This window comes from Phycomyces blakesleeanus (assembly GCF_001638985.1).
Source record: "Phycomyces blakesleeanus NRRL 1555(-) unplaced genomic scaffold PHYBLscaffold_9, whole genome shotgun sequence".
NCBI lineage: Eukaryota > Fungi > Mucoromycota > Mucoromycetes > Mucorales > Phycomycetaceae > Phycomyces > Phycomyces blakesleeanus.
In genome coordinates, this window is record NW_017265142.1 from 1255562 (window position 1) to 1280406 (window position 24845).

General features: G+C 36.6%; 7 protein-coding genes across 7 annotated transcripts; 3 read left to right on the forward strand and 4 right to left on the reverse strand.

Moving 5' to 3' along the window:
* Window positions 1-5: 5 nt before the first annotated feature.
* Window positions 6-710, reverse strand: PHYBLDRAFT_144934 (hypothetical protein; the record flags this gene model as incomplete). The annotated part of the gene is made up of 1 exon (XM_018431322.1): window positions 6-710. The coding sequence occupies one exon, from the start codon at window positions 708-710 to the stop codon at window positions 6-8; it is 705 nt and encodes a 234-aa protein (XP_018292530.1).
* Window positions 711-4419: 3709 nt separating this feature from the next.
* PHYBLDRAFT_177474 (hypothetical protein) lies at window positions 4420-6729 on the forward strand. The gene is made up of 4 exons (XM_018437891.1): window positions 4420-4682; window positions 4751-4788; window positions 4857-5027; window positions 5123-6729. Exons 1-4 carry the CDS (start codon window positions 4490-4492, stop codon window positions 6389-6391), a joined length of 1671 nt encoding a protein of 556 aa, XP_018292531.1. The 5' UTR covers window positions 4420-4489; the 3' UTR covers window positions 6392-6729.
* A 213-nt stretch (window positions 6730-6942) lies between these two features.
* PHYBLDRAFT_167899 (hypothetical protein) lies at window positions 6943-10455 on the forward strand (the record flags this gene model as incomplete). The annotated part of the gene is made up of 10 exons (XM_018435743.1): window positions 6943-7011; window positions 7184-7218; window positions 7636-7691; window positions 7975-8062; window positions 8247-8325; window positions 8367-8420; window positions 8533-8615; window positions 8737-8977; window positions 9056-9117; window positions 9252-10455. 10 exons carry the CDS (start codon window positions 6943-6945, stop codon window positions 10453-10455), a joined length of 1971 nt encoding a protein of 656 aa, XP_018292532.1.
* Window positions 10456-11071: 616 nt separating this feature from the next.
* PHYBLDRAFT_124605 (hypothetical protein) lies at window positions 11072-13284 on the reverse strand. Its single transcript, XM_018428999.1, has 5 exons — window positions 13210-13284; window positions 13080-13096; window positions 12822-12961; window positions 11631-12707; window positions 11072-11518 (listed from the first exon to the last, which is right to left on the reverse strand). Exons 1-5 carry the CDS (start codon window positions 13235-13237, stop codon window positions 11425-11427), a joined length of 1356 nt encoding a protein of 451 aa, XP_018292533.1. The 5' UTR covers window positions 13238-13284; the 3' UTR covers window positions 11072-11424.
* A 3046-nt stretch (window positions 13285-16330) lies between these two features.
* On the forward strand, window positions 16331-18207 carry PHYBLDRAFT_133379 (hypothetical protein; the record flags this gene model as incomplete). Its single annotated transcript, XM_018429567.1, has 5 exons — window positions 16331-16501; window positions 16758-16986; window positions 17160-17374; window positions 17466-17585; window positions 17688-18207. 5 exons carry the CDS (start codon window positions 16331-16333, stop codon window positions 17937-17939), a joined length of 987 nt encoding a protein of 328 aa, XP_018292534.1. The 3' UTR covers window positions 17940-18207.
* Window positions 18208-18333: 126 nt separating this feature from the next.
* Window positions 18334-20592, reverse strand: PHYBLDRAFT_97167 (hypothetical protein; the record flags this gene model as incomplete). Its single annotated transcript, XM_018444005.1, has 6 exons — window positions 18334-18415; window positions 18514-19203; window positions 19268-19425; window positions 19604-19756; window positions 19966-20105; window positions 20208-20592. Coding segments are annotated over 6 exons (1608 nt in total), but the record flags the coding sequence as incomplete, so codon positions are not given.
* An 898-nt stretch (window positions 20593-21490) lies between these two features.
* PHYBLDRAFT_67582 (hypothetical protein) lies at window positions 21491-24630 on the reverse strand (the record flags this gene model as incomplete). The annotated part of the gene is made up of 4 exons (XM_018441816.1): window positions 21491-21614; window positions 22186-22238; window positions 22585-22661; window positions 22839-24630. 4 exons carry the CDS (start codon window positions 24628-24630, stop codon window positions 21491-21493), a joined length of 2046 nt encoding a protein of 681 aa, XP_018292536.1.
* Between the last annotated feature and the right edge of the window lie 215 nt (window positions 24631-24845).

Here is a 24845-nt window from a genome sequence, read left to right on the forward strand (position 1 = left end):
AAACTTCAACCAAGATGTCTTCTTTTTCTGCTAAAGTAATCACTGCGTTCCTTGCTCAAGAAATTATCCTCAAATATATCGGTAATTTTTTGTATGAATGCAGTCTTTGCTGAGGCTGTGGGATACTCTTCAGTGCCTGTGAGTATTCCTTGGTCTTCGTTACCTTTCTCTTGAACAGAGCCATCTGGTGATACATTTTGTGATACGGAATCAAAAAGTGGCATTGTATTGAGTGGATCAGTCATGCTTGAAGGCCCTCCTACTGAGGATGGTTCCGGTTTTGATGTCGATCTCGGGGTCAATCTCGGTTTTAGTCTCGAATCTCTCGGATCTCCCAAAGGCTCGGATTCTCGGTGTGGGCTGTATGGTATCGATCTGCTAGGCACTCTAAATCTTCTCTCGGAAGGACTCTTTAAATTACTGCTCATCTCGACTGTTAGTCGAATGATATAGGGTCCTTTCTTCTCATATATTTTGTGTACTACAGGTGGGTTCGTATTCTCATAGGAACTTTGAGAATCGTGCTTGAGTAGTGTAGGTTTTATACTGATGATGGTTTCCACGAGTAAAAGGGTATTTGATATATTGTCATCATCAGTCGTGGGGCGGTTATGACCATATTCCAAGATACTGGCTTGAATATAAATCTCATAGTAATAAGATCGATTGTATGTTTTCACATTAGCATCTTTGTAGCAAGCACTGGTCATCCGGCAGCATATTGGTTTCGGAAATCTATCAATTATATATATATCAAACATTTTGGTTAGGCAGTAGAAAATTGATTATTTATCCTCGAGACTTGAAAACAGTACATACTTTTCATCGCTCCACAGTGTAAATATATATTCGCATTCTTCTCCAATAGGTGATGGTATACGGAGAATGGCTTCCAAGTTTATAAAGCCTCTTGTATACATAAACGCAATATATTTGATAGAAGCTAAAGTAAAGAATATATCGACAAGCCAGAGTAGCAAAAAACGTAGCATGTATATATATATATATATAAACTTATCCAGGCTTATCCATGCTCACTATCAATTTGGTAATTTTGGACAATAAAAAAAATAGAAATCTTTAGATATAAGATATATAGTAAAGGCATATTTTAGTGGTTTGACACCAATAACACACAAAGAGATTAAACAGTATGCGGTGAATACAAAGAACAATATATATATATATATATATATATATTATTAATGCCATTATTACTTAAGAAGAAAAAAAGGGAGAGCAGCTGGAAGGTCATTGTATAGTCAAGTCTTAATAAAAGGGACGTTAAGGGATATTATGTTTTTTTTTTGTTTTTATTCTTATTTAAAGAGGAACAATGCGTTTCGAATATTATGAGGTGAGCGTCTATCCACCGAATACTTTGTAATCTTTGTAGATAATTTTCTTTGTCTTATGTGCCAGTCGTTTGTTTGCGTTGGTTACTGAAAATAAATACTCTTCTGACCATCCCGGGGAATATGTAGATCTATTCTTTTCCAAACACACCCAAGCTCCGGTAGTGAGCTTCACAATAATGCATGTCATCTGACGAATACATTGGACTCATTATTATATGAATAAACAACCTATTTTTCTCTTCTTCTTTTTATGGAATGATAGCAGCCAAGACACTCGTGATGATAAGATATTTCTTGGAGTAAGCGTCTTAGCCTTTTATTTCTTCTAATTTCTTTAAAGCCCCTGGTACCTTTGGGTGTATTTCACTATTTGGGACTAGTATTTCTTTTTCAAAAGCGGAACCTTTAAAGCCTTTGTGATATTGTTAAAGAAAATCGAGAAAGAGTTTTCTATACCAGAAAATAAATAAATAAATTTCAGTAACAAGGCGAATTGATTACAGAGTCCTCAAGCTATTATACGTCAATTGTTAAACATACACTTGGTTGTGTAACAAATTGGTTCTTCGGAATATATTAGATTTGCTTTTGATATTCTATCTTATTTATTTAACCAACAATAGCAATCAATTTTCTCAATACATGCTTCGACGTTCAATTGTTTATGCACTCGAGAATCAACATAAATAAAGGTATCATATATACATATTTACGATTATTGTTGCAAGGTAGATTAATATTTTTGCTTGTGTGTGATATCCGGACATAGCCTACCCCGGAACAATTGTGCGATCCGAACATTGGAAGGCAACTCCATCGATCAACTTCTGGCCTGGGTAACTGGAAATCCCTGGGTAGATAACCCCGCCAATTTCTCTTATACGCCATTTTATTTTATTGGATTTTATTTGTTTAATTTGTACAGGGGTTTCTTTTTAGTGAAATGGGATCGATTAGCCTTTCTATTTGAAAATAAGGGTCATATTTCTTATTAATAGGCTAATTAATGATCTAAGAAAATGAAACCATTAGGGATAGAAGAGATCTAAAAGACAAGATACAAAATATTGTAAAGGTCTCTAAACCAACTTATTTTATAAACACATTTTTTTTTGGATATACAAAGCACTTCTTTAAGTTTTAATGTTCTTCTTTAACTAATTAAAAGCTCTATAATATATATATAATGTTGTAATCTTTTTATTATCATTATTTAAGCTTTTATTTCAGTAGCAAGTACTATTTTAATAATGGAGAGCTTGTGATTAACATTTCGTTTTGGCTGTAATTTATACTTGCTTGTCTGTCTATACTTTTTTCTTCGATCCAGGTACCCTGTTTAATGATTATATAATATATTCTAATACCAGATTCTGAAATTGTTACTGGCTAACCCACAATAGGGATACTTCTTGTCTATAAAACGTAGTAGCTTCTTTACTTGAATACATATTTTGTAAGATGGAAACTACCAAAAATAAAATGCGTCATAATCAGACTTAAGATGATAAGGTCCCATTGTCCTAATCCTCGGGTATTCAATCAAAAGCACAGCTTCTCCAATCCTTACTTGATCTGGTTTCAAAAAAAATGCTCGTGGAACGAACTGTATGTTACTCTACATGCATGCCTTTAAACGTTGTAAGCGCTGTTCCAAAATAATATGCAAGTAGGGTCTATTACAATATTTTTCCTTTATATATTCTACTCCCTTGACATTAGATTCTCACTGTAACAAATGGTTTATTAAGATTTATTTAGAATATATACTTGCAATACTACTATTACTACCAATATTACTATTAGTAATAAAGAGCTTGTATACACTATCATTATTAAACTGCTAGTTAATGAATTATATCATTTGCCTATATTTGTATTATTATTTTATTTTTATTTTTTTGAAAAAAGAAAAACGGGAAAACCTTATATTGGTTTACCCGTTTGTTGATTAGCATGGTCTGTCTATGACAGTGAGCAAATATGTGAGTAAGAGAGAGAGAGAGAGAGAGATCAGGATTCCTGGTGCATACCGACGGGAAACTCCCAAATATAGTAAGATCTGAAATGAAAGCATTGGATATCCCATCTCATACGGTTTATTCCTCTTCTTCTCCAGCTGTTACACCAATGAAGGTTGCCTGGGAAAACGCGGGGTATGTGGGGAAATTAGTACCAACCGGACTATTTTACAAGATCTCTTGAATCCAAACAAGTTGCTTGTAGAAAACAGTTTGATCATTGCATATACCTATATAGGATATTACAGTTGGACAGTAGAAATCTATACACATATACTGTTAATTGTTTCATAAAATAAAAGATGATTTGGTGCAGTAAAAAAAATATTAGTTATGCATAATACTTGTAATCTGCAAGAAAAAAAATTTACCAATGTATTCAACGCGATCCCATAACTTACCAAATGAGTACTCCAAAAGAAAAATGAGCTATATAAAAAAAAACAAGCATATTGTCAGCTATGATATCAAAGAAGTGCTTCTTTACCTTTCTTATCAAAACAAAATCAAGGAGAATTTTTATGTTTGAACAGCTCAACTGTATGGTCCAATTAGAGCATATCGATATATCAATATACACATCTAAAGAATCTTGGCAGCCCCACATTACTCTAGTGAAACAAAACATTTTACTAATAGATTTGGATGATAAATGGCATTTTGTTTTCTGAAGCTTAGATATCATAGGTGGCTATTCCCGCAAAGTTATTAGTGGGTAACGTGTGTGCATTAAAGGCTATACTTTAAAGTAATAATAGTTTGTTAATATTATCCGGATAACTTTTTTAGCTTTATTTCGCTTTCCGTACAACCCGCGGTGTATATGCAGTAACGTCTTTTATATCAGCGTTAACAAGGATTGGATGCTGCTGCTTATATACAGACATTCAAGTCAAAAGGGAGTTCCGGCGGCAATAAAACTAGAAGAACTACCACTATTACTAACAGCAACAGCAACAACAGTAATAATTAAATATTTAGTATATAAGGAGACTTTATTTCGCTTTCTTACTACTACTATTATTATCTTTTTACTTGCGTTTTTTTTTATTACTTATTTAACTTCATCCTGAATTTTCCTTTTCAACCCCTTTCTATTCCACTTTTAATATGTCACTCAATACAAAATATGAGGCAAAGCGCCCTCCGCCTGATATTGAAACCTTTAGTACCAGGGCTGCTAGTCATTTTGACGAAAAAATCGATGATGAAAAAATTCATTCTGGTATCAAAGGTTTAATAGCAAACCCTTATGTGTTTGCTACTGCTATCTTTGCATCTCTCGGAGGTGTATTGTTTGGTTGTAAGTATTTAATATATTTGTGTTATTTTTCAACCTAATATTTAAAACAAAAATCCATAATTTCATAGACGATCAAGGTGTTATTTCTGGTGTTCAGGAAATGGAGGTAAACCATCTTTTTTTTATGAGAAAGAATATATCAAGTATTCCAAGTTAAACGTATGCCATCTATAGACTTTTAAAGATCGCTTCCCAATGTCACCTACTGAGAATGGTTTCGTTGTGTCTATTCTCGAGCTTGGATGTTGGGTGGGTGCCTGGCTAGTTGGTTACTTTGCAGACCGCATCAGCCGAAAGTACTCCATTGTCCTCTTTTCTGCTGTCTTTCTCGTTGGAAGCTCTCTTGTAAGTAAACCACATTATATATATATCTATAGTAGTTTATTATCATTATTATTACTATTCCTCACCTAATACCTTTTTTTTTTTATCTACTATAGCAAGGTGCTGCCCAAAATCTCAGTTATCTTTTGAGTGGTCGTTTTGTTACTGGTCTGGCTGTCGGAGGTCTTAGTATGTTGGTCCCTCTGTACCAATCAGAGATTGCTCCTCCGGAAATCCGTGGATCTCTCGTCTCTCTTCAACAGCTGGCCGTCACATTTGGAATCCTCATTTCGTTCTGGATCGACTACGGAACGGCCAACCTTTCAACAGAAGCACAGTGGCGGATCCCTCTTTGCCTCCAATTGGCCATTGGCCTTGTACTTGGTGTGGGAATTCTCTTCTTTCCTCACTCTCCTCGCTGGTTGATGAGTGTTGGAAAGGAGGAACAGGCCCTCCAGGTCTTATCCAAACTTCGCCGTCTCCCCGACCATCACCCAAAGGTTATCAAAGAATGGCGGGAGATCAAGATCAATGTCACTTTCGACAAGCTGGTCGAGATCGAGACCTACCCCGACTATGTCGATGCCGGAACCTCTGGCCGTTTCAAAATATTCATGATGGGGTACGTGGAGCTGTTCCGCAAGGGTATGCGCAACCGTCTCTTCATCGCCTGTGCCATCCAGTTCTTCCAGCAGTTCGTTGGAATCAACGCCTTGATCTACTACGCCCCCAAGATCTTCCAGTCTGTCGGTCTCACCGGAAGCTCGGTGTCTCTGCTTGCCACCGGTGTCGTCGGTGTCATCAACTTCCTCATGACCATTCCAACAGTCCTCTTCCTCGACATGGTCGGTCGAAAGAAGATGCTCATGATTGCCTCTGTCGGACTCTCCGTCAGTATGATCATTGTTGCCATTATCACCGGCCTTTACGAGGATGACTGGCCGAACCACACTGCCGAGGGGTGGGTTGCAGTTGTATTTGTGTACATCTTCATTGCCAACTTTGCCTACTCGTGGGGACCTATTGGTTGGGTCATCCCATCCGAGATCTTCCCTCTTCGTGCTCGTGCAAAGGCCATGAGTATCTCCACTTCTGCCAACTGGATGTGCAACTTCATCATGGGCATGATCACTCCTCCCATGCTTGCCGGAATTCATTACGGTACATACGTCTTCTTGGCAGTATTCTGTGTCCTTTCCTTCCTGTTTACCTGGTTCTTCATTCCTGAGACCAAAGGTCTGTCTCTTGAAGAGATGGACAATATCTTTGGTGGTGACATGGCCAACTCTGACTCCAATCTCATGTCTCGTGTCAGGGAAGAGGTCCACCAACAGGGTGTTCCAGCTAGGCCTGTGGACACAACCAGTGATTCTCGAGGAGCCTAATTTTCTCCCCTTTCATTTGTTTTCTTTTTTTCTTTTTTCTTCATACTTCTTTATTAAAATCTTTTACTTTATATATTCTTTTATTTTAATTTCCATTAAGTACACAGACACAGACACAGACACAGACACAAAGAAAATATCTGCCTGAATTTGTGTGTGTATATTTATATATATATATTTACTCTTATTTTTTTGTGCCATATCAATATCTTTTTCTCTCGTTTTTTTTTTCCATTTTATATTATACTATTTTATATATTCTTTCTCTTCTTCGCTCTCTTTTTTTTATACATATATTTTATTTCAGCCAATAAAAAAAACACCACAGATCAAGCCTACTTCTTTATTTCTCTCTTTAACTGTGCAATACAATTAAGGGAGCATGTTCCAATCTCAAATATATAAAAAAAGGGAGCTTCTTCTACTTGCTTTGGCTAATCTCTCTCTTTCTCTCTCCTACATATATTCTGCAAATGCATGCAAAGATATGTTAAGTGCATAAAGAATAAAAGAAGAAGTAATCTTCTACATCTTTATATTATATTGTAATCATGAAAATTATGATAGATTTAGATTTTTTGCAAATGCATAAATACATTGTACATATTTTACTATGTATTGTATGTATTGTATGTGTATAAAATTGCATTTGGTGGAAAACATATTGATATATTATGAAAATCTTGGGCAAGAATATATATTTGCACAAAATATAGGAAGGAGATAAAAGTAAAGGTTATAGATTTATTAATTGTGTTTCAATAAATTGAAATATATGGTATTGTACTGTAGTTTTCTCATGGTTTCTATGATTTCGTGCGTGCATGGTAATGGTTAGGTTGTTATGTTGGAGTGTAATTATGCATTCAATCACCAGTAGGCTTCTCGTCATACTCATCGAAAAATTTTCTTCATGCTTAGTTCTACAGTAGCATCTTGGTATTGTTGATATCTAAAACAAGAAAAAAATCAAATTGAAGAATTTAGTCTCTTTTTTGGGCATTTTACATTTCTTTTGTATACACCTCTCCAAAAATAAAAACAAGCACGAAAGTAACATTTGTGATTCTTAGTGCAATTTTTAGTAAGTATGATCGAGATTGGAGGCTTTTTATACAGGTTGAAATATGAAAAATTTGGACAATAGTATTCTCTATCAATCTGAACGAATGGTTTTGTATTTCTTAATAGAAAATATTATTCTTAACCTCTTCAAGGCTAGGTGAAAAATAAATGTATTTTAGTAATAGTTTAAAGAAAATTGACGATGCACTACGGGAAATGAGAGGCGATTCCGATGGTAATTTTGAAAAAGTATCTTAATTATATTTCAAAATCGTCATCGGAATCGCTACTTTTCCTTCACAGTGTTAGTATATAAGATTATTATTTTTTCTTTTATCTTTGTTTATCTTTCCTAAATTTCTTTCTTCCCTTCTTTCACTTTACCCTAAATTCTACTTTTTCAACTCATTTTCATTACACTTTTAAGATGGCAACCAAACGCACAAGTCAAGCTCAATAGACCTATGCCTGACGGTGAAGATTTTAGTACCAGAAAAGTTAACCCATCTGTTGAAAAGTTGATTCTGGTAGCAAGAGTCTTATAAAAAACCGTTTTGTGTTTGCTATTACTATCTTTGTATCTCTTGGAGGTGTATTGTTTTGGCTGTAAGTATTTAACATATTTATGTTATGTTTTCGATTTAATATTATTATTATTTTTTAAAAAAAAGACTCCATAATTTCATAGACAATCAAGGTGTTATTTCTGGTGTTCAAGGAATGGAGGCAAGCCATTTTTTATGAGAAAGAATAAACCTAGTATCCCAATTTAAAAGTATCTAATTTATAGACTTCCAAAGCTCAGTTCCCAATGTAACCTACTGAAGATGACTTTGCTGTGTCTATTCTCGACCTTTGATGCTCGGTGGGTGGGTGCCTAGTTAATCGGTTATTTTACTGATACCATCAGTCGCAAGTACTCTATTGTCTGCCTCTTGCTATTTTCTTTGATGGAAGATCTCTTGTAAGTACAAACAAATATATGCATAGATGTACAGACATTTATTGCTATTATTATCATTATTGCTACCATTTCTCATCCAATAATTTTCCTTTTTCTTTTTTGTCTTCTATAGCAAGGCGCTGCTCAAAACCTCAGCTACCTTACGACTAGTCGTTTTATTACTGATATGGCTATTACCGAAACACTTGCGCTTGGGTTATTAGAATGGAAAATGATGCATGGCTCATATCGAGAAAATAAAGAACCAAGAAAAAATTAATGAAGTTGAGCGAATTCTCTCGTCTTCATTGTAAGATGTCAAAACACAATACTAGAGGCTTTTTCTGCTGCCACGCCGGCTGGGGGAAGAGAGTATTCAAAGCCAAAGTTCCAGTGAGCACGCCATATTGTATGCACAGCAACAGTCACCTGTACAGTTTACGGGTCTGAATTATCCAACCGCAAGAAAAAATACCACGAAGGAGAAGATTACTAGTCACCCTTACATTACATCCCAGTACATGACGAGCTACCATGATATTTCACACATGTGCTTTGGAGAGACAGGAGAAGAAAAGGTATACGGGGTCTTTCAACGGGGTAGAGCACTGCAGAAAAGAAGTGGACAATAAAATGCTTGGAATGATATGATAAAGGCGAGCATGAGAAGGAATACGTTTTTAGATGGCTTCCCACCAGACGCTACGAAAATAATGGGGTAAAAATGTTGCCAGAGCTGCTTTTACCCGATAAATATTAACTATAGCTTTATCAACCAAAGGGCCTATATGACAACAAAAGGCGCCAGTGATAATTCGCGCTAAACGCTTGTTATCAATACAATACTCCCAGAGGCCCTAATATAATGGTCCCTCTGTACCAATCAGAGATTGCTCCTCCGGAAATCCGTGGATCTCTCGTCTCTCTTCAACAGCTGGCCGTCACATTTGGAATCCTCATTTCGTTCTGGATCGACTACGGAACGGCCAACCTTTCAACAGAAGCACAGTGGCGGATCCCTCTTTGCCTCCAATTGGCCATTGGCCTTGTACTTGGTGTGGGAATTCTCTTCTTTCCTCACTCTCCTCGCTGGTTGATGAGTGTTGGAAAGGAGGAACAGGCCCTCCAGGTCTTATCCAAACTTCGCCGTCTCCCCGACCATCACCCAAAGGTTATCAAAGAATGGCGGGAGATCAAGATCAATGTCACTTTCGACAAGCTGGTCGAGATCGAGACCTACCCCGACTATGTCGATGCCGGAACCTCTGGCCGTTTCAAAATATTCATGATGGGGTACGTGGAGCTGTTCCGCAAGGGTATGCGCAACCGTCTCTTCATCGCCTGTGCCATCCAGTTCTTCCAGCAGTTCGTTGGAATCAACGCCTTGATCTACTACGCCCCCAAGATCTTCCAGTCTGTCGGTCTCACCGGAAGCTCGGTGTCTCTGCTTGCCACCGGTGTCGTCGGTGTCATCAACTTCCTCATGACCATTCCAACAGTCCTCTTCCTCGACATGGTCGGTCGAAAGAAGATGCTCATGATTGCCTCTGTCGGACTCTCCGTCAGTATGATCATTGTTGCCATTATCACCGGCCTTTACGAGGATGACTGGCCGAACCACACTGCCGAGGGGTGGGTTGCAGTTGTATTTGTGTACATCTTCATTGCCAACTTTGCCTACTCGTGGGGACCTATTGGTTGGGTCATCCCATCCGAGATCTTCCCTCTTCGTGCTCGTGCAAAGGCCATGAGTATCTCCACTTCTGCCAACTGGATGTGCAACTTCATCATGGGCATGATCACTCCTCCCATGCTTGCCGGAATTCATTACGGTACATACGTCTTCTTGGCAGTATTCTGTGTCCTTTCCTTCCTGTTTACCTGGTTCTTCATTCCTGAGACCAAAGGTCTGTCTCTTGAAGAGATGGACAATATCTTTGGTGGTGACATGGCCAACTCTGACTCCAATCTCATGTCTCGTGTCAGGGAAGAGGTCCACCAACAGGGTGTTCCAGCTAAACCTATGAATACGGCCAATGACTCCCAGAAAACTTAATTTTCTCTTTCTTTCTTAACTTCTTATTAAAATTCTTAGCTTTATATATTATTATACCTTAAATTATATCGAGTACACAAGCACACACCCAAGCACCAAAGAACTAATGGTTTGTCTGCATTTGTGTGTGGGTATGTATCATCACTCATTTCCCATATTGTAATATTATTTATTCTTTTGTGCCATACGAGTATCTTTCTCTTGTTCTTTTTGTGCTCTTATTTACAATTTTTTAAGAAGAAATAGACTACAGATTTAAGCCTACTTCTTTCTCTCTCTTTTTGGTAATGCAATGCAGTTAAAGGAGCACGTTCCAATCTCAAACAAAAAAGGGAGCTGCGTCTGCTTGTTTGGGCTACCTTCTTTCTCTCTCTCTCTATCTCCTACATGTATTCTGCAAATGCATGCAGAGATATGGTAAAGGCAGAAAGAATAAAAGAAGAAGAAGGAATCCTCTACATCTTTATTTTATTTTATTAAAATTACGAAGATTATGATAGATTAAGACTATTATTATTATTATTATTATTATTGCAAAATAGATACGTACATTGTACATACATTGTACATACATTTTACATCATATTTACTTCATTATGTATTATAGTGTATACAGTTTCATTTGGTGGAAAGTAAGTATATTGATTTATTATGAAGAATTGGGGCAAAAAATATAAAATATATATAAATATATATTTGTGTAAAGTATAAAGGGAAATAAAGGTGAAGGATATAGATATGTTGATTGTGTTTCAATAAATTGGAGTATAATATAATATAATATAATATAATATATTGTGTATGTGTGTATATTCTTGTGTTGTAGTTTGTTTGTAGTTTATATGCGATTACATACATACATACATACATACATAGATACATATACATATATATATATACGTGTGTGTGTGTGTGTTTGGTTGGGTGATATTTAGGTGGTTATGTTATGTTGTAGTGTAATTATGTATTTTACTCATCAAGAGGTTGTTCTTCTTCCTCATCGATGTACTCTTCTTCTTCCTCCATGCCTTCTTCTACACTAGCTTCTTGGTATTGTTGATACCTAAAACAGGAAAATCAAATTGATGAAATTTAGTTTTAGTTTTTTAGTTTTTTTTTTTGAAGCACTTTATATTTATTTTGTGCTCCCCTCCCCCGCCCCTTGTTGTGCTTACTCTGACACCAAATCATGCATATTGGACTCAGCTTCTGTGAACTCCATCTCATCCATGCCCTCGCTCGTGTACCAATGCATGAATGCTTTGCGTCTAAACATGAGAGTGAACTGCTCGTTCACGCGCTTGAAGAGCTCCTGAATTGCAGTGCTGTTTCCGATAAAAGTGCCAGACATTTTGAGACCAACGGGAGGAATGTCACACAAGGTGGTTTTGACACTGCTGGGGATCCACTCAACAAAGTAGGACGAGTTCTTCTGTTGGACAGCCAACATTTGGTTCTCAACTTCCTTTGTAGAGAGTCGGCCACGGAAGATGGCCGACACTGTCAAGTAACGGCCATGACGTGGGTCTGATGCAGCCATCATGTTGCGAGCATCGAACATCTGGGCAGTAAGTTCGGGTACACTGAGATTGCGATATTGCTGAGAGGCAAATGCAGTCAAGGGAGCAAAGCCGACCATAAAGAAATGTAGACGTGGGAAGGGCACCATGTTGACGAACAACTTGCGCAAATCAGCGTTCAATTGGCCTGGGAAGCGCAGAGAGGTGGACACACCTGACATGACTGCAGACACAAGTTGGTTGAGTTCGTCATAGCCAGGGTTGTTGAGTTTGAGAGTACGGAAACAGATATCGTACAAGGCTTCGTTGTCAATACAGAATGTGGCGTCACAATTCTCGACCAACTGATGGACAGACAGGACGGCGTTGTAGGGCTCGACTACGGTATCGGACACTTTTGGAGAAGGTACGACAGAATAGGTGCACAACATACGATCGGGGTATTCTTCACGAATCTTGGACAACAGCAGAGAACCAAGCCCGGAGCCAGTACCACCACCTAGCGAATGGCAGAGTTGGAATCCCTGAAGACAGTCAGTGTTCTCGGCTTCTTTGCGGATCACGTCAAGGACAGATTCGACCAGTTCAGCTCCCTCGGTGTAGAAGCCTCTGGCCCATGAGTTACCAGCACCCGACTGGCCAAATATAAAGTTGTCTGGACGGAATAGCTTTCCATATTTGCTAGCACGGATGACATCCATAGTTGCAGGTTCGAGATCTACAAGTACAGAACTGAAAATATTGATTTGATTTGATTTGGGTTTTGGATGAGTGAGTAAAATGATTTATACTTTCAAGCTATTTGTTTTTCTTTAATACTATTGCTATTATTGTTGTTGTATCTACCGTGGGACGTATTTTCCAGTAGAGCCTTCATTGTAGTAGACGTTTATTCTCTCCAACTGCAAATCATTGTCGCCTGCATAAGCACCACTCGGATCAATTCCGTGCTCTTCGCTAATTGTCTCCCAGAACTTTTGGCCAATCTGAAAAATAGAATAAGATATGAAGACAAAGATTGATTGATTAGTTGATTGATTGATCGATTGATTGATTGATTGATTGGCTTATTGACAGTGGGATGGATATTTTGTAAGGACTTACTTGATTGCCGCATTGACCTGTGTATATTTATATATATATGTATGCATGTTAGTGTATGTAAAGGTGTATATGGAAGACGTGGGTCTGGATAGATGAGTGGGAATAAAAGATATAGAGACTGATAACTTACCGGCTTGTACGTGAATGATTTCTCTCATTGTTGAATAATGAAAAGGAAAGGTTAAAAGAAGGATGTAAGAAGAAGAATGGAGAATTTAATTTTTTTTTTTTAATTTTTTTGAATGGTTTATATTTTTTTATTTTTTTTTGGTTCTAATTTTATTAGCCTATACATATATGTCAGTGACCACCCCACCCCATCCTATCCCATCCCATTCCACCCCCCAGCTCATCCCACACCCCCAGCTGCTCTTTTCTCCTTGTTGTCATTAGAGAACCAAAATAAATAAAATTATATAACCCAATAAAAAATAATAGAAATAGTAGCTAATAGTTTATGTAAGGGCAAAAGGGAAAAACCAAAAAAAAAAACCTGTTTCTAATTCACTTTAGTGGGTTGATAACTTTACATCTGTTTCACAATTGCAAAATCTTCTCAAATTAAACCAATTGAGCCCGCACAAGTTTAATCTTGTTGATAAAAAGAAAAAAAAGAGAGTTTCCTCTTGATAGTTCTTGTTACTGTTTTTCTTTAAAAAGTAAAAAGAAGCAGTATATTGAAGAATCAATAAAATAATAACTTGAAGAAGTTCAAGATTATCCATTATATTTCATGTAATAATTGGCTCAACTATATACAGATATGTATGTATTTATGTATATAAATATAAAGAAGAAGAAAAAAATTTTTTTAAAAAAAGGTTCTGGTCTAGTTAACCAAAAACACATCTTTAACATCTGAAATATCTTTTTGTTTTTTGTTTTTCTTTGACCCAACACGTATTAACCACGATGAAGCACAAAAATTCATATCACGCGTCTAATATGGTGGAAGCACCCGATTCCATGTCAAAACTATATTGACATTCAACGTTTCACACAAACACCAAGGAGGCACATATATATACATACAATACACAAATAATAATAATAATAATAAAGCAAATAAATACATTTTGATCCTTGACACTTTTCAACAACACCAGCAACAAGAAATACATATAGTTTTATTTATTTTTTAAGATTTATGTGAATATCTTTATTCACATTTGATCGAATATTCAAAAAAAAAAATTTAACTTTCAAGATCTTTTTCAATTAAATATATATATACAAGGCTTTTCGGCTGGAACGTGCAATGGCAAGACAAGAGAGAAAGAGGAGAGGAGAGAAAGGAAATGAGGGATAAGTTGGGACAAGATGGGATGTAATTGAATTGAATTTGGGGGAGAGAGGAGTCAAAGACCAAGATACACACTACACACACACACAGAGAGAGAGAGATTATAAACATGTAAATAAAATAAAATAATTATCGTCGCATTGACTCGGCCGTAAATAATCCACTCCGATATTTATCCATCCAATAAGATCCAACCTTTTTTTATAGAAAAACCTTTGTTCTTTTTATAGATCATTCTGTTTTTCTATAAAAGGATATTTGTACCACGTATTGCACAAAGTGCATCGCAGAAAAACAATTGGCATTTACACTCCGCACAAAAGTTGTGCTCAAGAATAAGTTTATGAAAGATCCAAAAAAAAAAACTTTAAACTCTTGAGAAAACTTTATACTACAAATACAAGAAAATTAAAATGAATTAGAGCCTTTATAAGTAACTTGGTATATACATATATATATATATATTTGTGTGTGAGTGTGTATGAGAGGTTCTACATAAAGCTAAAAAAAAATTAAAAAAAAATTGTGGCAAGGTGTTATTACATTATATTTTGTAAAGTCGGCTGTTTGTAACAAAACCAAAAACACATATAAATTTAGAAAATTAAATGTTTTTTTCTGTGGCAAAGAAGTTCAATTGATATTGTTGTAGCACCGGAAAGAAAAAATCATACTCGTACTAAAATTTGATTTTTTTTCTTTTCTTTTTTGAAATGGACACATAATAATTATGGGCAATTGTTTTGTGAGAAACCAAAGGGTTAACACATCTTTACTTATCTAATATAAGTAAATATAGTATATATCTGAAAATGATCATAATTGGCTGCGTAAATAAAGATGAGCTTAATAATTCATAACTGGGTGGTTAAACTTGATCTCAATATTTTGCTGTTGCTGCACAAAATGCTTCCTTGTTTCTTTTTCTGTTGTCGATCTAGCAAATCCCATGTGTACATGCACAACAGCTTGTTAGCCTTAAGTACCTTGCCTTTTATGCCTTTATGTTTTATTTTATTTTTATTTTTTTTTACCCCTCTCTCTTTCTCAATTGACCTTTTAAAAAAATTAGCCTTGCTTATTTAATGATGTTCCTTGCAGTGAATAGAATTGTTAAAAAAAAAACAAATGGGTTAAACTTTTAGGTTTCTACAAAGTCAAAGAAGAAACAAAAAGGGGATTAAGAGAAAAGAATAATGTAATTCTATTATACTATAAAAATTAGAATAAGGCTATAGTCTACTTTTTTTTTTTTTTTTTTTTTTACTTTTTAAAAAGATTATTCCAGTTCATTATTCTGCTCCTTCAGTCTTTCTCTTGTTTTGCCTTTTTGTTTTATGCTATGATTTTGTTCTGTATTCCAAATCTTTGAATACACATATACATTGAGTTACACATTGATCTAATAATTTTATTTTCGTTCATTATAATAATGTCAGGCATTTTGGCTTATATTGAGTCGTCAGACTGTATACTCTCCAACGGGTCTGTCATTCCATCATTTTATTCAATGAACAATTGACTATTGCATTAGATAGACTATTGCTCATATTCAGTTTAATTATCACTGCTACATTTATAATAAGCAGTTTGTCTTTATTCTTAAGAAGAATATCTGTTTAACTGCAAATTATATTATCCTAATGCATGCTTCCAATTGAATTTTGAGATACAATGAAAGCAAAAGCGGGAAAAAAAAGGAGCTCTTTTGCTAAAAACAAAAAACGCATATTATTGTTACACAGACCGCACATATCACTATATTTTTATTGAGCGCATAATCGCCATTTAAATCACCGCCACATGTTGCGAGATATAAAAAAAAATATATGTACGACTTAATTCCCGTCTGTCCTACCCTGTCAACGCGTTCTACCCCAACCTATCTCTCTGTCTCTCTCTCTCTTTTTTTTTTGATTACAATTTATTATTGATCCCCATCATCATCATGGCAGCCCTTACATCTGACCCTATTCTTGACAATGGTCTTGGCGTTATTGATCCAGATGTCTATTTTCAAATGAACAAACCTCCTGCAAACCTGCCAGAGTTTGAAGCAAAGCTTAAAGACTTTGTAAAACTCCATGAGGCCAAAGGCAGTCGACTAGTCTTCATTACCGTATGTTTAACAAAAAGAAAATATTAACACACCCATAACTACATAAATAAATGCACCGAAAAAAAAACAAACAAACAAACAAACCAATCAATCGATCGATCAAACGAATATAAAAGTACCCTATATTTTCACTTTAAAGAAGAAGAAAGTAGATTTTGTGCATATCCATTGTATAATATATAATTAGTGTTATTATTTGACAGAATAATAAATTGTATATATATATATTTATATATATATATATTGGGTCCTTTAGAGTGGTGGAACAACAGTACCTTTGGAAAACCAGACTGTTCGATTCATCGATAATTTTAGTAACGGCAACCGTGGTGCAGTTTCGGCCGAGTACTTTATTGAAGCTGGCTACGCAGTCGTGTTTATGCACCGTCAATTTAGTCTACAGCCCTACCAGCGCCATTACACCCAAGATCCTAACAAGGGATTCCTTGATTATCTGGTCCCTCAGCCAGATGGATCAATTAAAGGTAAACATATACATGTGTGTGTGTGTATGTGTGTGTGCGTACAAAAATTAAAGATACTTTAAATATTGACATTTATTTCTTTTTGTGTGTTTGTGCGCTTGTGTACTTGTGTGCTTGTGCCTTGTACCTTATTATTTTTATTGTTATTATTATTTTATTGTTAAATTTATCAGTCGATCCTCAATACGCACCAAGCATGATCAAGGTTTTGGAAAAGTACCAAAAGGCTATCCGTTCCAACCAGCTACTTCTTCTAGACTTTGTTACCTTGCCAGACTACTTGTTTAAATTGCAGGCCGGAACACGTATCCTGGCACAGCTTCAGGAAAGGGCAATGTATTATCTTGCTGCTGCTGTCAGTGATTTCTTCATTCCTTCTCAAAAAATGGTAATTATGATCAATCCTAATAATAATAATAATAATTTAGATAATGAATTGGGAAATTTTGTCTAACGGAAAAAAATGGGAATATGTTTAGAATGAGCATAAGATTCAATCCAGAGAAGGTGCATTGACTCTCACACTTGACCAAGTACCAAAGTTTCTTAAGCCATTAGTCAGTGTCTGGGCTGCAAAGGGGCTTATTGTCTCTTTCAAGGTATAAATATATATATATATAAATACAACAAAGATAAATACAAGCTTTTATATATTCATTTTATTTCTTTATTGATATTCCAATTTACATGTCTGGTCTTAGCTCGAAACCGATGACAAGCTGTTGGTTCCTAAAGCAAGAAATGCCTTGACACGTTATGGCCATCAAGTTGTCATTGGCAATATGCTCACCACCCGCAAACAGACCGTTACCTTTATTACCAAGAACTCTGAAAAGGTTATCTCGCTCTCAAAAGACCAGCAGGCAAAGGATGTTGAGATTGAGAGTGAAATTATACCAGAGCTTGTTCAGATCCATGATTCCTGGATCAAGTCTGGTGCTACTCAAGTGTAATTTCAGACAATATCTAGATAGAATCGATAGATATATCTTTGTATAAAAAGTTTGTCTAGTTCCTTTATCTTTCCCTTTCTTTTTCCTGTTCACAATTAACCATCACTATAACAACCGCTATCAAAAGGAAAGAAAGAAAGAAAGAAAGAAAAACAGCATCCTACTAAATCGAATAATAGAGTACAATAAACAACTCCAAAAAAAAACACATACACACACACACACACAAGGTACATACATTTGTGCTTGTATGTTGTATCTTACTCTTCATCTACATTCCCCTCTTTTTTTTTGCTTTCTTTTTTTTCATCTTTTTTTATTGTTATTATTGTTATTATCTTGATTTATTTTGTGAGTCTTGAGTTCCTCCACCCGGTCGATCGTGGTGATGGCGCTTTGAGGTAGAGTTAAACTTGGCCTCTTCTGCTTCCCGGCGTGGCGGTCTAAACTTAAACTCTGACATGATAAGAATATGGCTGTAAAAAAAAATTAAAGACATTGATTAGCAAGGTAAAAGTTAGATAGACATTATTATTATTGGTTAGTTATTTAATATTGCTACACGTTTACGTACTCGGATGGGAAATGAGCATTTGGGAAACCAACAGCCTTGCTGACATAGTCTTTGTCGATTGCTCCAAGAAGTGAGATGACATCAAGAGTGTTGTTGGAATACCAGATATAATCCAAAACTCCCTTGAATGTGGGTGTATAGTTGGTGAAAGGAAGTTCTCCTATGTGGCTGTAAGAACTCTTGAGAGAAAGTTTGTGCGAGAGTCCGTCGGTGGTGTAGTTTCCATAGATGTGGTCTCCAAAATCGTCGTGATCCTGACGCACTGATCCTTTTGATAAAAATTCGTACACACCCGAATCAGGCACAGAGTTGAAATCACCACAGATAATGGTCGGTAGTTTGGAAGTCGATCCATAGACTCTACCACTACCACTACCATTGCTACTGCCATCAGCAGATGTAGTTGCTGTTGTTGCAGGAGGCTGGAGGTGCTTGGTAGCAAAAGCTTCGATCTGGTCCATCAACATACCGACCTGAACAAGTTTCACATCTGCAAACGACGGGTCCCAATGGATGTGTGAATTGGCTACCAGCACACGTTCAAGTGTGTCCCTGTTCTCCAGCATCGTTAAAATGGCAATGTTGTCTTTGGTCATCACACGGTTGTAAATATCGGCTGTTTTTTTGAAATCAGATCTCTGGAGTGCATGGTAAGTGTATTCGAGTAAAGAGTTTTCAACCAAATTGAATCTATCGTTATCATTATCATTATTGTTATTTTAATATGCAATATACCACACAAATGTATACTTACTTTGATGCCCTATAAAACGTCGCACAGCCATCCACTGCTCGCTGTTCCTTTTCAGACATGGTCCGTGCTCGTGACTTTGGGTAAAATACGCCATCATAGTTGCCTGCTTCCTTGAAGTATTCCACAAGTACGTCCTCGTAAAGAGCCATCTCCACTTCCTTTTATATATATATATATATATATGCATATATATATTGGCAATACCGTATATTGCATATGTATATATTTATATTTTAGCCTATTTTAATTTAACCCAATTCTCCCTTCTTTCCGTCTTCATTTAATTATATACATAACTATAAAGAAATAATAATACAAAAATAAAATAAAACTCACCTGAAGACAGATAACATCTGCATTACAACCACTAATCTCTCTCAGCAAGAGATCTTTGCGATATTCGCCATTGAGTGCCCATGAAGGTGTGTAACCATAAGCTTGACTTGTTGCATATCTTTGAGACAAGATATTGTAACAAAGCACGGTGAACTTGTCTAAAATTTTTGTTTTATTATATATATATATATATTTAAAAAAAACAAACCCAAGCCAAACCAAGCCAATATATACACCCACACCACACACACACATACACACACACATATATATATATATATTAATATATAGATATGTACATATGTGTATTTACCCCTAATAAACTCTGTTTTTTTTTTCCTCTTTTTCTTTTGCCAGATAACCAAAACAGCAGCAGCAACAGCAGCAACAGAAGAAACAGCAGCAGAAGCATCAATAATAGCCTCTTTTTTCTTACCTGATTGTTCTTCAGAAACATCACTCTCAATTGTTTCCCACATCCGTTGAGGAGGCGGCATACCAACTATTAAAGCATACACACACACACACATACATGTATATACCTACATTAATTTGTATTCTTTACAAAGTAATATTATTATTTTTCTTTGGTTCTTTACTTTACCAGGTGCATTTTCTCTCAAGGAGATTATGACGGCTTGAGAACCTTCTTTCATCAGGAGATTCTTTATCTCGGCGTCCATGGGGTTACCTTCCAATCCGAGGGTCTCAAGGTTGTATAGGGTTCCGAGTTCACTTGGTAAGGTTACAAGATTGTTGTCAAACAAAAGAAGCTCTCTAAGTTGGATCAAAAGGCCTAGTTCAGGCGGGATGGCCGTCAGCTTGTTCCCCGACACATCCAATGTTCTGAGATTTACGAGCTTGGAAATTGTGGGTGTGAGATAGGTAACGTTGTTGTGGTTGAGGAAGAGGGCGGTTAGGAAAGTGTATTGACAGAGGGCAGGTGCGATATTCTTGAGACCCATTCCACCCAAGTCAAGCGTAGTCCAGGTCTGGTTAGGGTCGGCGGCCGTAGAAGCAGCCACAGAAGTAGTACGATTACCGTCGTCGGGCTTCTTAGTGTTAGTGCCGTTTATAAAGGGCTTGGCTGGGTTATTGGGGTCCACGATAGTAACGGTCGATGTGACGGGTGCACTGCGAGCCATTGCGGCTGCTGCACGAGCATGATGATGAGGCGATGAGGATTGGCGTGACAGTTGGGCATAATTGAGCTGGCGTGCTCCATGAGGTGTTGTAGCTCCTCCTCCTCCTACTCCTACTCCTCCTCCGCTTCCCAGCGTTCCTCCCAAGTCGCCTGAGGGACTATGGAGGGATCCAAGGGGGCTAGAGAGTAGCGGGGTTGGACTGTGAGGCTGGGACAGCTTTTGCTGAGCGAGGTTCATTGACATAGGGTAGCGTGCAAATGAGTTATTGAACATTGGATGGAAAGTACCAGAAGGTGAGGCAGGTGTGTGAAAAGGTGGTGAGGGGTTGTAGATATGCGTCTGCTGCAAAGTGTGGAGAGCGGTAAAATTGTTGGTGTCTTTCTCCTTCTCAAAGGACATTTGGAGATGAGGAAGATTCTTTAGGCTTTACAATCGATGACCGCACTTTTGAAGCATAAAGATCGTTCTTTCGCTTAATATATCTTTGTATATACTTTCTTTTTTATATATGTGTATATATATATAATGGTTTGCTTGTTTGTTTGTTTGTTTGTTTGTTCGTCCGTGTGAATGTATAAATGTGTAAATGTGTATATATACTTGTGTATATGTATGTATTCAAGTAAAGACTTTTTTTTAGTCCAAGTAGACTTTAATGAATCAAGAAAACCTCAAGCAAGAGAGAAAAAAAACGCAAGATAGTTTTTTTTTTAAAAAAAAAAGATTATTATGATAGCACAAACTAAAGTGTGGCTTGCAAAAGAGATGTAGAAGGAAGGGGTGCTTCTTGACGAATAAGCCAACTTCTTGCGTGTGTCAGCTTTCCCTGTGTATAACCGATTGGCACGCTCTCCATGCGTGACGTCCTTTAGAGGAAGCGTCACCGTCGATGAAAAGGATTTACTTTTGCTGGTTAACTTTTTTATATAGAGGTTATATGGATTTGAATATCCGAATAAAAACACCTTCTATTTTACAACACACACACGCATCATTTATATATATATATTTAGTATATTTATATTTAGTATATGAATGAATACGATAATAATGACCAAACTTATATCCAAATACATAATGAAGAAATAACATAATCTGTACCCACTAGAATATACGCATATTCATACGTACTCTTTTGTCTTTATACAGCTGGTTAATAAATAAAGAATATAATTAGAGGGGCGTGGTGTATAGCTTACAATAGAAGCAATTGTTTTTTTTTAAAAAAAAAAAAGAAAAAGAAAAAGAAAGGGAGAAGGGGAAGGGGCAGGAAAGATGTGTTCATTGGCCTTTGTGGATCCTCTCCGCTCACTTCAAAAATGGCTGGAATGACGGTGACACCAAGGAGTTCGTCTGCACAACCGCCCTTTCCATTTGCTTTGCTTTATCTTTAGGTCATTGTATGAATATTATACATATATGAAATATCAATCTTACTTGACATTAATATAAGCAGTTACATTTAAATCAATAAATGAACGACTTAATGGCTGATTGTTATATTAAACAATAAGTCTAAAAATCAAATTAAATCATATATTTTAGCATTCAATTCGAGTCATTGATCAACACACTATAAAGGTAATTTTGGTCGTGTGTTGTTTCAGCCAAGTTTTGGTTCGCTGATTATAGCATTATCTTTAGATTATAGAGAATATAGGAAGAACAAAAGAAAGGGAAAAAACTGGGGTCCGTAACACTTCATTTTAGAATACACAAGTATAAAATGAAAGAAACCCAAAAGAAATATTGTGGGGATCAATTTTTTTTTTGAAACAACCCTTTCTTAAAACTGATAGGTCAAATAAGAATAACCTCCTTCCTCCTCTTACTTACCGAACATTGATTTGTCCGGAACGGCTGTCCGATACCGCTGTCCGGCAATTTGTTCTTCTCTGACCCAAAATGAACATCTACATACATTTGTATGCATTTATTCTTTATTTACTTATTTAATAATAATAATGTTCATAGCACTTTAGCGTATTATTCTAAAGACCTTATTAACCGCTGGCTATCAAGTCGAAAATCTCTTATGTATTTACAGCGCAACCTCATAAACCCTAATTGAAGATCTTTTAATAAATTACTATCAATTTCCTCACTCATTTCTTCCGCTTCAGTGCTTTTTGATAATCCAAAATGATTTTCAACAAATTCTGTTTCGTCCTCTCCAAGTTGTCGTAAACATCTTCTTTCTTCCTCTCCGATCACAAGAGGCTGATAATATATCCACATCCGCCCATTGGCTGGTTGGCTAAACCGAGTCTCCTGGGGTTTGCGTACATTGACATTGGTAGAAGAAATGTCGGCAGAATTCGATATAGAGCCTAGTAGTTCAAGTACTATCAGATAAACAGTGTCTCGAGATGAATTCACCAGAGCCATCCGCTCAACAGTGCTGTAAAGATCAGTATTGAGCGAAAAATGCGTGAACTTGAATTCCAGTGAATTGAATCCTGTATGTGGCATATCCAGAACAACTTCCTTTTCATCACTGTCATTACTGTCATCAGATGGCATCCTTTTCACCTTTACATAGCTGAGTGACAAATTCGAAAGACTTTTACAATGTGTTGAGATATATTCAAATACGTTGGTACCAACTGTTGAAGACCAGAGCGAAACCTCCTCAAGACAGTAGTCCTGCTGCTTGTGAGCATGGACCTCGCTTTCTGAATTAAGCTTTACCGAGCCACCTCTGAGTACAAATGTCTTTAAGGAACTACAGTTCCTCAAGAGGAGATCAAGCTGTATAACCCCGTGTCTTGCCCCAACTTCTAGCTTAACAAGCCGGGGACAAATACCGAATTTCAATTGAGCCCCAATCTGGTGATCGTCTTTTGACTTGATAACAATGTGAGCACTTCGGAGTGTATTGGAGCTAAATCCAATTGAACGGCTGACTTCTCCCTGAGGTAGATCTGAAATATCATCTTCAAACCATACAGTGTAAATAAAATGGTCTAGTGATCCAACAATCTGATAAAGACTCTTCCAGAATATATCAGAGTCTACTGAAGATTTGATCCTTTGCTCCATTGTAACAGTCTTTAGCCGAGAAAAATTGTAGGACCAGGAAGAAACTTGTCTTATTTCATCTGGATTTGTGGTTCTCTCTATATATGAGCCAGAGCACCGTTTTACTTGAGAATAAAGAGAATCTATGTTTGGATATTTTAGTGAAAAGTAGTAGAGCCATCCGATATCCATGTTGTGGTCGATGAGTTTCAATTGTGTTATCAAACTGGCTGGAGTGATAGACTTTATATATTTGATATCACCAGGCTGCACTCGGTTCATGGGTATATTTGTGTGTAGGTTGCGGAGTCGTGGCAAAATAGCATGAATTGATTCCAACATTTGCCATGTGTAGGATCCAACCTCTTCCATATAGGTCTCTACAATTCTCAGCCGTGTGAGACGAGGCAAACAACCCAAGATCTTGAGCATTTCTTCTCTGCGTATTTCTAGACTAACATCTGGCATAAATAGGTCGAGTTCTGTGAGGGATCTCCAAAGATTCCAATCAGCCGTCTTTCCGAAATCCTGTTTTCCCAAACTGTATTGTTGAAACGATAGGTGTCTCAATGCGCCAAAGGTTTTCTGTAGCGTGTAAAGCTTCTGGTCGTTGAGCTTATGAAATTCCCTTACAGCTAAGCTTTCTACAAGATATCCGTTTTTTTGGTAGACATTATTCTGAAGATCGCATGTACTACATATATTGGCGAGCTTGGTATAATCGAGGTCCAGTATGTTCCATAAAGAATCTTGAAATGGCCGTGTCCAAGCTTTACACACTCTAGTGCATTGAAGCTTGTCCCTGTTTGTCATAAAAGATGAAATCTCTGTCAATATTTCGAATGGCAATCGGAAGATCATCTCAGTAATTAAAAAGAAAGATAAAAAGAGAAGCAAGAAGAAGGGGCGTTGTATAGCCAGCAAAGTTAATTAATAAATAAATAAAGCGATCAAACCATTTTGTGCTGCGCGTTATTTAGAGTGACAGGATCCAAAAATCATGTGAAATATACGAAGCGCAAGTAAGAAAAAGAGAGAAATAAAGAAAAGAAGAATGTAAACCTTAAAATGGTGCT